General features: G+C 39.6%; 1 protein-coding gene across 6 annotated transcripts in view; it reads left to right on the top strand.

Moving 5' to 3' along the window:
- The window catches only part of LOC137342716 (cAMP-dependent protein kinase inhibitor alpha-like), a 119,496-nt gene extending 105,709 nt beyond the window's left edge, over positions 1-13,787 (top strand). For 4 of the 6 annotated variants that reach the window (XM_068006855.1, XM_068006851.1, XM_068006852.1 and 1 more), the window contains 2 exons: positions 6,190-6,358; positions 8,995-13,677. In XM_068006855.1, the coding sequence (XP_067862956.1) occupies positions 6,214-6,358; positions 8,995-9,077 (228 nt within the window). In that variant the 5' untranslated portion in view covers positions 6,190-6,213 and the 3' untranslated portion in view covers positions 9,078-13,677. Of the gene's footprint in view, positions 1-6,189; positions 6,359-8,994 lie in introns of all 6 variants that reach the window. The other 2 variants (XM_068006856.1, XM_068006857.1) reach the window with 1 other exon arrangement.
- Positions 13,788-14,031: the final 244 nt, after the last annotated feature.

The following is a 14,031-nucleotide window of genomic DNA, read 5'->3' as shown; positions in this document are numbered from 1 at the left end:
GGCAGACTTCGCCTCGGTTTAATGTCTCATCCAAAAGACAGATTAATTTTCTTAACCAACCTTCATGTTCAAACCAGAAAATGGCCAGCATGTTCTTGAGGACAGCCTGCAAGTTGTTGATTATCAAAATTAAAATCTATTTGTCCGAATGATGCGAGATTTTAAGAATGGGTGCCCGTAAAATTGGAGGCTTCATATCAGATGGCATTAGGTTGTGTAATGTGCTTGTAGAGTGCTGATGAGTCAACTAAAGCAGATTTTTGAAAAAACACGGAGATATGTTTTTGCTGACATTGGATAGATTTTGCTGTTTTACATGGTAAACAGCAAATTTGTGTTGTGTATCACACAATTGTTTATTATTTTCATAAGTATAGTTATCAGTCATAATGACTATATGCAATTTTTTTTTATCCAGCATTCTAAATAGTTAACAGCCATTAATGATTAACCAAACCTGCTACACTAATTAATGTATAGTGTCATTCAGATTTTCAAAGTCTGGACTTGAGATGGATATAATTTACATGCGTACCCTTTTTATCCAGAACTTTAATTTGGACTGAAAGGAACTGTCGAAATGGTCCAAATTATCTTTACATGTGTTACAAATGGGAGTTTTATAGATTTTGTATTTTATAATCTGTTACTTTTATATACTGATATTCAAGGGTGTTTTATTACATAAATATTAAATAATTTTCCACTAATATAATCTGTACAGTTCATTTCTTTTAACTCATGGGAGGAATGAAATGCAATCGCTTGTTAGGAATGAAATGCAATCCATGAGTTAAACGGAGTCACATGGATTGTCTTCTCATTGTACTTAGATAATATATAGCTGAAGGGAGTTTCAGTCTCCTTAGTCAGGCAATTTTAAAAATTGGGTTTCCTTCAATCTCATAATCAACATACAACTGAGTTAACCAATCTTGTATTAAAAATAGTATGCTGTATCTCATTAATTCAAGTTAGCAGAGAGGTGACAGATGCTGTTCAATATACAGAAATGTGAAATAGTGGGTTTTGGGGATAAGAATAGTGAAAGGAAGTATAATTTAAAAAGTAAGATTCTTAAGGGTGAAAGAGAGATCTACATGGATCTTCATAGAAGGGAGTGCGGATAGAAAAGGCCATAAAAAGGTAACTTACATTCCAGGTTACATATGTAGGGAAATTGAATGCGTAAGGAAAGAGATGGTGTTGCATTTGTATGACATTGGTTAGGCCACAGTTGAAGTAGTGTGTGCAGTTCTAAACCCTCCCAATATAGGAAAGATATTAGAGCTCTTGCGAAAAATAGTGAAAACTCATCAAAATAATTCCAGGAATGAGAAGTATATAGGGGCAGATTAAGGAAAATCCAGCTCCAAATGTTCTTTCCTCCATGTTCTTTTAAAATTTTCTAGTAGATTCAGTGAGTTACATTTAATTCTGAAAGTATGTGGTGGTTGTTATTAAGGCCAATTAGTAACAAACTAGAAAAGATTGCAGGGCTTCATCAGCCATTTATAGTACACAACATGCAGCTTTCGATCATAAAAACATTTTCACATCAGAGGGAAACGGTCAGGAAACTTCCTGTACCTGAGTATGGATAACAAGTTACATCAATATTGATGCATTAAGTATTTGAAAGGGAGCATATAAAATAACTGGGGGAAGTGTGAGCTTGGCTCATTGGTAGCACTCTCATCTCTGAGTCAGAAGATTGTAGGTTCAAGACAATCCAGGACTTGTACACATCATTTAAGTTGACACTTGAACGCAGTACTGATGAGGCACTGCAATATTGGAGGTGCTTATTTTCGACCAAGATATTACACCGAGGCTCCATATGCCGATTCAGATGGACTTAATAGATCCAAAGCACTATTTGAAGAACAGGAGGGGGGTTCTCTTGGTGGTGTGGCTATTTGTGGGACCTTGCTGAGTGCAAATTGACTGCCATGTCTGCCTACATAACAAAATTCATTGTCTATGAAACACTTTGGGAAGTCCCAAGGATGTGAAAGACACTATATAAATGCAAGTTCTTTTCTTTTCAAAGCACAGGGAAATTAGATTACAGCAGACAGTTCCCGCTGAAGAGATAACGCTGCTCAGGCCCGGTGGGCCGAGTGGCCTCTTTCTATGCTGTAAATTTTATGATTCTCCGAGGAGTTTGTCAATAATTTCTATATTACAAGCCAGATAATTCTGATGTAATGAAACTACCAATTCTACAGATCCCAATGGGAGCGTGAACTCTGTTCCCAGTGAGATTTTTTTATAATGGCATTTTAGAAGAGCTTAGAATATAAGAGTGCCTGTCAAGCCCAATCCTTTACCCAGCCCTGTTCAATCTCTCCTATCAGGGACTCCACATTTAATCTCCAGGTCAAAAATCAGATTCCCTGATCACCAATGGTAGTCAATCAAAACTCCAGAATATTAATCAATCCTCGCAGCTCAATGGTCAATGCAAATTCAGATTTCTCTATGAATCTTTGCTGTCGAAGCTCATGCATGACTATGCCTGGGCAAAGCACCAGAGGGATATAACGAAATTCATTGATGATATTTTTCAAAATAAAACTGTCAAAGCATTGATTGCTCTTAATGACCTTTTTGGCTATTAATGTAGATTTTCTGATTAATTTTATTTAAAGTGTGTTAACATCATCTGAGGCATTGAATTGGGAGTCCTGCTACTTGACGCTACACAAGAAACCTGATTAAACAGATGATTGCTGAAGCACCTTGGGTTAATGACTATACCTACTGATATCAATACAGCTCCCTTATACTGTTTAGCATTAGCAATTTTTCTTTATTCGTTCATGGGATGTGGGCGTCGCTGGCAAGGCCAGCATTTATTGCCCATCCTTAATTGCCCTTGAGAAGGTGGTGGTGAGCCGCCTTCTTGAACCGCTGCAGGCCGTGAGGTGAAGGTTCTCCCACAGTGCTGTTAGCTAGGGAGTTCCAGGATTTTGACCCAGCGACGATGGAGGAACGGCGATATATTTCCAAGTCGGGATGGTGTGTGACTTGGAGGGGAACATGCAGGTGGTGGTGTTCCCTTGTGCCGGCTGCTCTTGTCCTTCTATTGTAAACAATTTTACAACACCAAGTTATAGTCCAACAATTTTATTTTTAATCCCACAAGCTTTCGGAGGCTTCCTCCTTCCTCAGGTGAACGGTGTGGAAATGTCCTTCTAGGTGGTGGTGTTCCCATGTGCCGGCTGCTCTTGTCCTTCTAGGTGGTAGAGGTCGAGGGTTTGGGAGGTGCTGTCGAAGAAGCCTTGGCGAGTTGCTGCAGTGCATCCTGTGGATGGTACACACTGAAGCCACAGTGCGCCGGTGGTGAAGAGAGTGAATGTTTAGGGTGGTGGATGGGGTGCCAATCAAGCGGGCTGCTTTGTCCTGGATGGTGTTGAGCTTCCTGAGTGGTGTTGGAGCTGCACTCATCCAGGCCAGTGGAGAGTATTCCATCACACTCCTGACTTGTGCCTTGTAGATGGTGGAAAGGCTTTGGGGAGTCAGGAGGTGAGTCACACGCCACAGAATACCGAGCCTCTGACCTCCTCTTGTAGCCACAGTATTTATATGGCTAGTCCAGTTAACTTTCTGGTCAATGGTGACCCTCAGGATATAGATGGTGGGGGATTCGGCGATGGTAATGCTGTTGAATGTCAAGGGGAGGTGGTTAGATTTTCTCTTGTTGGAGATGGTCATTGTCTGGCACGAATGTTACTTGCCACTTAGGTTGTCCAGGTCTTGCTGCACGTGGGCACGGACTGCTTCATTATCTGAGGGGTTGCGAATGGAACTGAACACTGTGCCATCATCAGCAAACATCCCCATTTCTGACCTTATGATGGAGGGAAGGTCATTGATGTAGCAGCTGAAGATGGTTGGGCCTAGGATACTGCCCTGAGGAATTCCTGCAGCAATGTCCTGGGGCTGAGATGATTGGCCTCCAACAACCACTACCATCTTCCTTTGTGCTGGGTATGACTCCAGCCACTGGAGAGTTTTCCCCCTGATTCCCACTGACTTTAATTTCACTAGGGCTTCTTGGTATCACACTCTGTCAAATGCTGCCTTGATGTCAAGGGCAGTCACTCTCACCTCACCTCTGGAATTCAGCTCTTTTGTCCATGTTTGGACCAAGGCTGTAATGAGGTCTGGAGCCGAGTGGTCCTGGCGGAACCCAAACTGAGCATCGGTGAGCAGGTTATCGGTGAGTAGGTGCCGCTTGATTGCACTGTCGACGACACCTTCCATCACTTTGCTGATGATTGAGAGTAGACTGGGGCGGTAATTGGCCGGATTGGATTTGTCCTGCTCCAAACTGTGATCTTAAGTGGCTATTTTAGATTTAAATAAAATGTATTCTCCAACTTTAATCGAGAGCACGTCACCTCCAATTTATTTTCATTTTTTTCTGCCCTGTGGTCCCCTGAGCAATGCACTTCCAACACCTGACAGGGCAGGCCTCCACTGATACCATTCTTCAGCAAGCCACTAGAGGTACGTGAACAACCTGGGGAGCATGCTCTATCTGGGTTTTCCTTTCCCACCTCTCTGGAGAGATGTCTGATGGAGAGATTCACTCAGCACCTCACCACACCAGACAGCAAGTGTGGCTAAGGTTATGAATTGTGTTGAGTGTATGGATAAAACCCCTTCACTTCATGGCCCATGCAATTATACCCCTGTTGACTGTGCCACTTTACTCTTTTTAAAAAAAAATGTTTTTGAGGTTAAAATAATTGATGAATCAATGCAGCTGAAACTGCCTTCCTCTAAAACTACTGGAGTGCCACACATTTGAGCTTGGGACAGTAAACAAATTACCAGCTGTCAGGCCTTTACCAATATCTCTCTGGAGCCGGGTGCTAGAAGGTGCACAAAATCAGCCCAGAATCCTTCACTTTCCAGTTCCAGATTGCCCTTCCTCCTTCTGAGGAAATGCCTTGCTATGCCTGAGCTTGGTGTTTCCCACTGACCGTCCAGCTAAGCAATTGGAAACAGAAGTGCGTGCAATAATCAGGCGTCTTAGTGAATAGTCATACTAACACTACCCATGACTAATTGACAAATTTAAGTGAAGTGAATAATTGAATTCCCATCTGACCAGCTCATATAGCGGGAGGCCTGATACAGAAGTTTATTTACAGTGACCTGGTCTCACAGATCTAGTGTATCAAACACTTTTTTAAAAATAAAGAAATCTAGATGAAAACACTTAGTGTAGGACACCACTGGAGCCGAAAAGAATAAACTAGATGCTGAGGTAGATAATTCTAAGATTGGGTTTTTAAAGCCTGTAGATTGTAGAAGGAAGGGAAAATTGATGGAGGTCAAGAATTTCAGTGTTGAAGTCCTGGAAAAGGATGAGAATAAGAGATGGTGTGATTGTTAAAATAAAAAGCAAACACTGAAATATATATTGGTTTACTTGAAACAGGATGGAATCTCTAATTTCAGGTATTTTGAACTCAGCTAATAGATTTGAAAACATACGTCCTCAAAGGAACCTGTTCAATTGAAACTATTTGCATAATCCCAAATTGGAACCTTCCAATTCATTAAAGGAAGATTGTTGCTGTTTTGGGAAGAGAAACCCCCTCTATGAGCTGTACATGTCAATGAAGTCAGGTGCAGCCACCACATTGATACTGTCATTGTTTCAGTGATGTCATTGTGCCTTGTTTTGACAGAAGGAATCGAGTTTCCTTACAATTGTACAGTAGCAACAATGCCATTTAAAGTGCTTGTTTAAAAGCATTCGTGGCTCAGTTATGTGGCTGTGGATTCAATGTGAATCAGTTGTACTTGTTGAACAGATGGTGAATCTAGTATCCTGTGGCTGTTGGTCTAGATTTCTAATTCAGTCCTTTGTTTCAGTTTGTGCCCCCTTCTCCTCAGACTCTGGCCTCCTTCACATCTTCCTTCCTTCTGCTCCACCTTCAATGGCGGAGCCTTCTGCAGCACTCTCCTAAACCCTTCCACTTTCAAAAGCCTCCTTTAAAAACTTATTTCTTTGATCTTGTATTTATCATTATCCTTTTACCACCACTTAAGTATCTGGTTATTTTTGCCTCTGTGAAGTGCTTTTTGGAATGTTTTATGATGTTAAAGGCTCTATATAAGTGCATGTTGTTGAAGTACTCACGTTGCTTTGTCATATCCTTTCAGGTGGTGTAAGGACATTGTGTTGCAATGACTGAGGTGGAGCCCGTGCTGGACTTCGCTACGTCGGGACGGACAGGCCGAAGAAATGCTTTGCCTGACATTCTGGGCTCGCCTGCTGGGGTCAGTCCATCAGAACTTCCCATGAAGCTGGCAGAACTATCCATAAATGCAGGTATGACTTACTTGTGTCTAGTCATTGTATGTGCTTTTTGAGAGGAATTTGTGTAGCTATGGACACTGTTCCTGTTTCATGCGCACTTGAAGTTTTTTTTGTATGAATAAAATTTTGGTAATGCAGCAGTTATTTCCAAATAAAAAGCAACAAATTACTAATTGAAATAAAAATTTCATGGTTAAAATTGAATAGTTCCATCTCAAATAGAATAGTTTTACAGGCCACTGCACTTAGGTGCAAGAAGCAGCAAAATAAGTTTGCTTCATCTATGAATTGTTGTTCTCTACTCATTTCAATGACATTAACTGTTCTTACAAGCACCTTTTCTTTAGCAGCAGTGCACCCCAGTGATTAAAGATGGTATTACTACTTAGTTTATTCTAATTTTTTTCCCCATCTCTCCTGATAGCACTGACTCTTGAGATTTAGTTTCAAGGACACTCTGCATCCTCTGGTACTTGGCCAACTGGCTATTTTTCATGTATGAGCTAAGACTAGTATCACACCTGTGTCCGTTTCTGTCCTCCACAGATGCCCACCCGCAACATGTTTCAGCAGGAGTCACTACGTAGCTATCTAGATTGGGTATCTTAGCTAATTTTTCCCATTATAGAACGATACTGCACAGAAGGAGGCCGTCTGGTCCATCGTGCCTGTGCCGGCTCTTTGAAAGAGTTATCAAATGAATCCCTTTCCCCTGCATTCTTCATCAAAGGCTCAGAAGCCAATTGCAATTTCTAAACTGCTGCCGTGGTTGAGATCAGCTAACCTAGTAGATACTTTCTGGTCTTTGTGACGTACAGAAAGTTTGCTTTTATGTTACATTTATTGTAATATGCCGGATGCTATTGGTTATCCTTCTTTAAAACAAATGGCTTAAATGCAATTTCACACAGTGCAGAAAGATTTAGCTCAGTTTTAAAGATGCACGAAAAGTGTTGGAAAGGTAAAAATGTAAGAATATTTAGGAACAGGAAACGTCCATTAGCCTGGCCCTTTTTTTTAAGATTATCCACACCTACCCAACTTTTCACAATATCCCCCAATCCCTAATTGTCTCTTGAACCTATTCTGTTTGATTCAGTGGCCTTTCTTGGAAGCCTATTCCACAATTCTATGCTCTTTGGGTTAAAATGTTCTGCCTGACTTCCCTTCTGCCCCAAACTTTCTAACTTCTGACATCTGTTCTCCGGTATTTGAACTTCATCATAGTGAATCATCATTCCGCCATGTAGAAGCGATTACAAATAATTATATAGCATAGTGAAGCCAATCACAGCATGTGTGCGCACACACTGGGCAGAATCTGCCCCGTCACACTGTTTATAACATAGCAATCAGTGGAGACTTTTCAATTGTACAATCCAAATCAATGACCCAGATAAACAGTTCATAAATGCCCTGGATGTTAATGTATTGGTTGAAATGAACGATCGTATTTTTGATCCACATTTTTACATGCTTAACCATGGCTATGGCTTGTATTGTTTTTTTTTAAAAATCACTAAGAATTAATGAAATAGAAAGAGATTTTAAACATGACCAACTTAATTTTTAATGCCTGGAATTTCTTTACAAGTGTCATTTCACTGACAACTGTATCCCTTATTAACTCTCCTGCATCTTGTTTCAAAAATATCTCTTACAGAACAGGCCTCCAGGTGAACTGTAAGTCTGTACCATAGGCGATTGATACTCCAACCCAAGTAGAATCACATTATTCCAGTTGGCCTTTTTATAGTCTATATTTATTGGTTTCTTTATTTGCTTAAGAGTTACAAGACAGCTTTCCTGATGGCTCAATTGGTGAAGGCAAAGACCATTAGGTTCAACAAGCCTGACGAGCCATACTCCTGGATTGAGGAAGGAAAAGTCGGCCAGGGTTCCTGCTCCTGGTCACTATCCAGTGATTCTTGCTGAAAAGGGTTAACATGTGCATGTTGGGTAAAGCAAAGATTGGGCTCAGCTTTGATGTGTATTACAGTTGAATAGCCTGCCAACACACTCAGTCTAGGCTCACACAACCAAGAATGATTAGAGAGGTGAGGTACTGACCAACCTGTGGAACTGAATCACAGCAAGAGTCAGTGCCTCAGGAAAAGAACGTGATAACTGGAGTGGAAATGTCTTTTTAAAACGTTATAAGACATCACAAAAGCAACAGAAATTAGATGCTAGAAATGTAACAAGTGCTATAGTTAATGGTATTCCATTTAGAAATGCATGAATATCATTCATGCCCATAATATTTAGGTAATTACTTGATTCTGTGTTTCTGACCTTTGCTAACAGACAGATTATAGAGGGCTTTTTGTTGGGTAAATCATTATGGAGATTTGATAGGATGAGATTGGTTTTGTAATTTCTTAGCTGGTACAACATGTACTGTGTTATTTGCTAAGAAGATGAAACAAACATGGAGATGAAGTAATGGTAACTTTTAAACTGACTTAAAAATAGGAAACTTATAGGGACCTGTAAAACTGTGTTATCCACAGGCTACATATATGTTGTCTAAGTCTGTTCTGTAAGGGATCAACAATAAAGGGCTCATTCTTCAGATCTAAATTTCAGTTTAGCAAGCACTAAAAGTACTAATTTTCATTTTCCTTACTGTTCTATTATGAATAAAGAAGGAGCAGAAGGAACTCCAACACCATCAACAGAGGTGCCACTGGAATCAACAGAGAGCCCAGAGCCAAAAGATGCATCGTAACAACATGTCAAGGAAGGACCTTTACACTGAAGACTGTGTCAATAAAGCTTTAAATCAAGTGATCTGAAAATCACCAGGATTCCTTGGCGCTATGTGTCAAGTTCACCTCTGAGCCTGGCGGGTCAAAAGGGAAGGCGGAATTTACAGAACTGAACAACATAAAATAAATAAATCAACATTGCGGCTTGGAAAGGAAGCGTGGAAGACGATCAAGATGAAAATGAAATCGAGAAGTTAATCTTCAAGCCTAACATTTAATGAACTATCACATGGATTAAGCCCTAGAGGATGATGGGGAGGATAGTTTAACAGTTTAATTGCCAGCTATCAGTCACTGTGACCGCTCTGGTGCAAGTTTTTTTTTCTCAATGTAAATCTTTATAATCTGTCAAATCAGTAAGGATACACACATGATAACGTAAGCATCGCTATACATATATTGGCCTGTTTTAAAATCACAACCCAATTTATGGACTTTTTCTGACTTTAAACCACTAAAATATTATTTTAAGACAATGTCTGACATGTCAACATTTTGCCTTCATTCTTAAAATGGTCCATTTTGTATGCTTGTGCTTTAGTTCGCTTGAAAATTTGGGGCGTTCAATTTTCAAGCAACAACTTCATTGGGGCAAAATTGTGCTGTTTGTATGAAATTCTTCTATCTGCTAATTTAAACAGGCACTGACTGACCTGTTTGAAATCACTGCTTGATTTTACCCCATGTTTTTGTATTATTTTGTTGCTTGTTAGCTAAATACTGCAATTTATACAGCACCCCCGCCCGCCCCCAATGCCAGTCGTTTTGTCAATATGGCATCATACCACCATATCCTTAATCAGCTCTACTACCTTCAATCAACAATTGAAAATATCTTTCAGCCCAGTGTTTGAGGGGGTGTAATAATTCTTAAAGCTACCAACATCATGGAAATGTTAGCAGCGAAAGTTATGATCAAAAGAAGTGACAGATCATAAACCCACTTAAATACATGGAGCGATGTTTATTTTTAGGAGTGAAATACATCAAAATAGGCTTAATTTTTAAACCAAAATGAATGAATCTTGTTTGAAATGAGAGAGTCAATACTTTTTTTCTAATAGTGTAAGCTGTATACATGTATCCTGCTCCAACAGTAAGATTGGTGTTGTCAGTGGAAGCTTTAATTAAGTTCCAACTTTCCTTCATACCCCAGCCTGTCACAGCAATCTGAATCTGGCTAAGAACTACTTTGAAACCGGGGGTGTTCACACTGACACTGAAGTGAGCTGAAACGTACAAGACTTGGTTAATTTTCTGCAAAGTTTTCAGATCATTTTTTTCTCTTAGAAAGCATGCTGGAACAGGAAATGGTGTCCTGATATCCAGATGCATATATCAAAGCTTTGTGATTTACACATATGATAGGTTTGCAATACTAGAATTTCATGGAAATATCCCTGGGTATATGTAAAGGTTCTGGATACATTTTAAAGGCGCCATGTCTTGATGTTTATACCCAAGAGGAGTAACACCTTAAAATAGGTTGAAACTCCCATCTATTAAGGATTTAATTGTGGGTTGTAGATTTAACACCGTGAGACTGGGGATGGTTGAGAAGTTATTTATACTACACACTAAGTAAAAGGTAATAACTCATACTATGTATACAGTGCACTCCTCAGTGTCAACTCCTACACATTATAAATTGAATAGGTTGTGCCTATCCGGAGAGCTAATAGTTTAGAGTAGAACAACCTGTGTTAAGTCAATAAATTTATAATTACATTAACTGTCAATCTCAAACAATGTTCCAGTTTCACAGACTTGACAGCAGCAGAAGGATTGCTAATAGATTACAGCCCAGATACACAAGGGGAAAGACTACTTTCCTTGAATATTTGGGTTTTACATTCTCCTTAGTGTGGAGTTGTGGGTATGGATTAATGCAAACTTGAATGTGAAAACAAAACTGATTTATTTATTTGTTGGGGAGGGGGAACTTTTCCAGGTTGCTCTTTTTCAAAACCAGATGTAGCTTCATTTTGAAAATTCATAATACTTTGAACAACTTTCTTCTTTGATCTCATAAAATTAATATCCTCTCTGCTATTGTATTTTTTTAAACTCAATTAAGCATTATAATTTAGTAAAGAAATTAACTGACCCATGTCAATGATGTGATGAGCAATAACAACCAGCTCATAAATTTAAACATTTTACATCAAAGGGCAGGATCACCATTACCCCTAATAACTCATCATTCTCTATTAAAGGATGTCAAAATATTTTGCTCATTTCAAATAAGATCTTATAAAAGATATTTAACATTGTAGCAAAAGTAAATGTGAAAAAATCAAGGAAACACAGGTTCCAAGCTAGTGAAAGGCAAATTCAGGACTGATATCAGGAAGTTTTTCTCACATCAACATGTGGAATGGAATTCAAGGTAGAGGAGTAGGGGTGAAAACCCTGCAATCAATTGAATGCTATAATGGAAGGGGGTGGGGTGGGTGGGTTAGAGATGAACGAAGCAAGATGGGCTGAGAGGCCTCCTTATCCTTAATTATCTTGTGATGGATTAAGTGAGATCAGTAATGCTAATATTGATCTACTTCTGGGTTGCAAAGCTGGTGCTTATGTTCAAGCCATTTTCAATTAGCTCCTGCAAGAACTAATGTAGCCATTTGCAAAGGAAAGCAATTAACTGAATGGATCCCAAACTGCTGCCTGGCATATGTTTTGAAGTATGTTGGTGACATAATCAAATCAACAAAACTTTGCTTCTCACTTATTTCAATTAATAGTGCAGCCACATGCATTTGCAGCTGTTTGCAGCCTATCATTTCTGCCTTATACATTCTAGGAATTGGAGCAGAAATCTGATGAATAAAATTTGCAGCTAGCAACAGCAATAATTCCATCATGATTTCACTGGACTTGCAGTGAGGCATTCAGGAAGTTTATTTTACATCACTATTCCCGTGTCAAAGTATAGATGCAGTGTTGGAGCTGCATATTAGTTCTGGTGCATCATTTGGAAATAATTCAACAAACATTGCTAATTCTCAACATATTCTTTCATAACATATTCTTTCATAAAAGGAAAATATCAACCTCTGACTATTGATGTCCGTCAAAGTATCCTACATTCTCCTCATCTCTGCTAGGGCAGTAATCTGGAGAAGTGGATCAGGTGGCCTTTATAGAAATTTTACTGAACTCAATAAATGAAAATCAGGTGGGTTCTATGAAGGGTGGGTAATGTCTCCAACCAGACTACCACCAAGGCAGTGAAGATGAAAATGCACCCCAACAAAGGTGCTATTGCTCGAAAATATATCCAACAACTTTTGCAGTAATGCAAAGTTTTAAAAAAAATACATAAATATCCTTGCCATTCTTCAGGTAGCTATCTGTGCCTGGAAATTGCAGTTGTGCCAATGTACTGCCAGATATGCAGCTGGGTGGGACCTCTGTCTCCCAATCTGCATATGCTTTCCCAGTCCCAAGGTGGGGTCACTCCCATAAAAGGGGCAGCTGCTCATGCCATTTACAGCGCTCCGTGGGTGTCCCTCATTTGTCACGGGGATGGGGAGGTAGCCGCTCCTCTGTCATTGCGCTTTTCTAATGGCATTTGATCCCTCTGGAAATAGCATTGTAGGTTCACTTGAAGACACGGCCATACACTGAGTGAAACTGGTGGGATTTCCCACGTGCAAAGTCTTTCTCCCAGTCATGCCTTTTACTGCGATGCATGACTGGTGAAGCGGGGGGCGGAGGTTGTGAGCAGATGAGGTGCCTCTACCCACTCTGTCAGAATTTTTGAATGTGGCCAGAAAGGGGTGAATGACCTGTGAAAATGGGTTCCACCCTAAATCCCTCCCCCACCCCCATCCAGCCTGCATAATTTCTGCACCACCACTGGCAGGAGGGTGTAATTACAGCATAACAAGTTTACACAGGCAGTTTCCACTACAAATGTGGATATTGAATTTAATATGAAAATAAGAACAGAATGTATGACTTAGAATGGGGACTGATTTATGTCTGCACACCCTCACCCTCTAACCTCGCTTCACCTAAGAATACACTTGGTTTTGACTCCACATGTACAATGGCAGATTGTATTCCATGGGAGATCCACTAGTGGTCTAATAAATACTTAGGTAGTAAATGGTCTCTAGTGAGGCTGGGGAACTCGATGCCTGATCACTCAGGTGCAATTAAGTTAGTCCTAGGAGACCAGTAGCAACTGGGGAAGAAACTAGGGGTATTTCATACACTCAATATGAAAAAAAAAAGTCAGACATTGCCTTTGAACAACATAATCTGCAACACTTTTGCTGATGGACTTGTTTGAATGTGCTTCAGAATTGGTCATCTCCACTGTGCGCCTGTAAAAACAATGCTGTAATTTTTATGGTAGACAGTGACCTCTGCTGGTGAAATGATTGTCTAATATTCCTATCAATTTCCAGTGCTTTCCGAATAGACAAAATATTTTAGTAATCTTAGCAACAATCTGTGTATCCAGTTAATTTATATGTTGTCTTTTTTTAAATTGGCTTTTAATTACTGTACTGTCTTTTTATTTGTATAAATTTTAAAAATTGTGAATGGCTGTGTGGTTTTCTATAGTGTAGCTCCCTATAATGCTACCATTTTATAATTAGAGGTACTTTTAATGGGGTGGGGGTGGAAAGCAATAAAAACGTGTTGGTACAGTTTGCAAAGTGAATGGGACCTTTTTTTTAAAAAAAATGAACTTTCTACTCTTGAGAAAGTAATTGTTAGCCTGGTGTGCTACATGTCTTAAGTTTATTTTGGCACAGCAATAACACTGATTTAACATTGTAAGTGCCAATTGGATGGTATTCCAACTTGAAAGCGAGGTTGAATAACTGAAGGAGAAATTAACTGCCATTACCTGTGCTCAGTTAGGGGGATCAAAATAACATTGATTTTTCCTTT

The sequence above is a fragment of the Heptranchias perlo genome, chromosome 26 (assembly GCF_035084215.1).
Source record: "Heptranchias perlo isolate sHepPer1 chromosome 26, sHepPer1.hap1, whole genome shotgun sequence".
Taxonomy (NCBI): Eukaryota; Metazoa; Chordata; class Chondrichthyes; order Hexanchiformes; family Hexanchidae; genus Heptranchias; species Heptranchias perlo.
The sequence above is the reverse complement of the archived record's forward strand: the minus strand, read 5'-3'. Positions and strand labels throughout refer to the sequence as shown.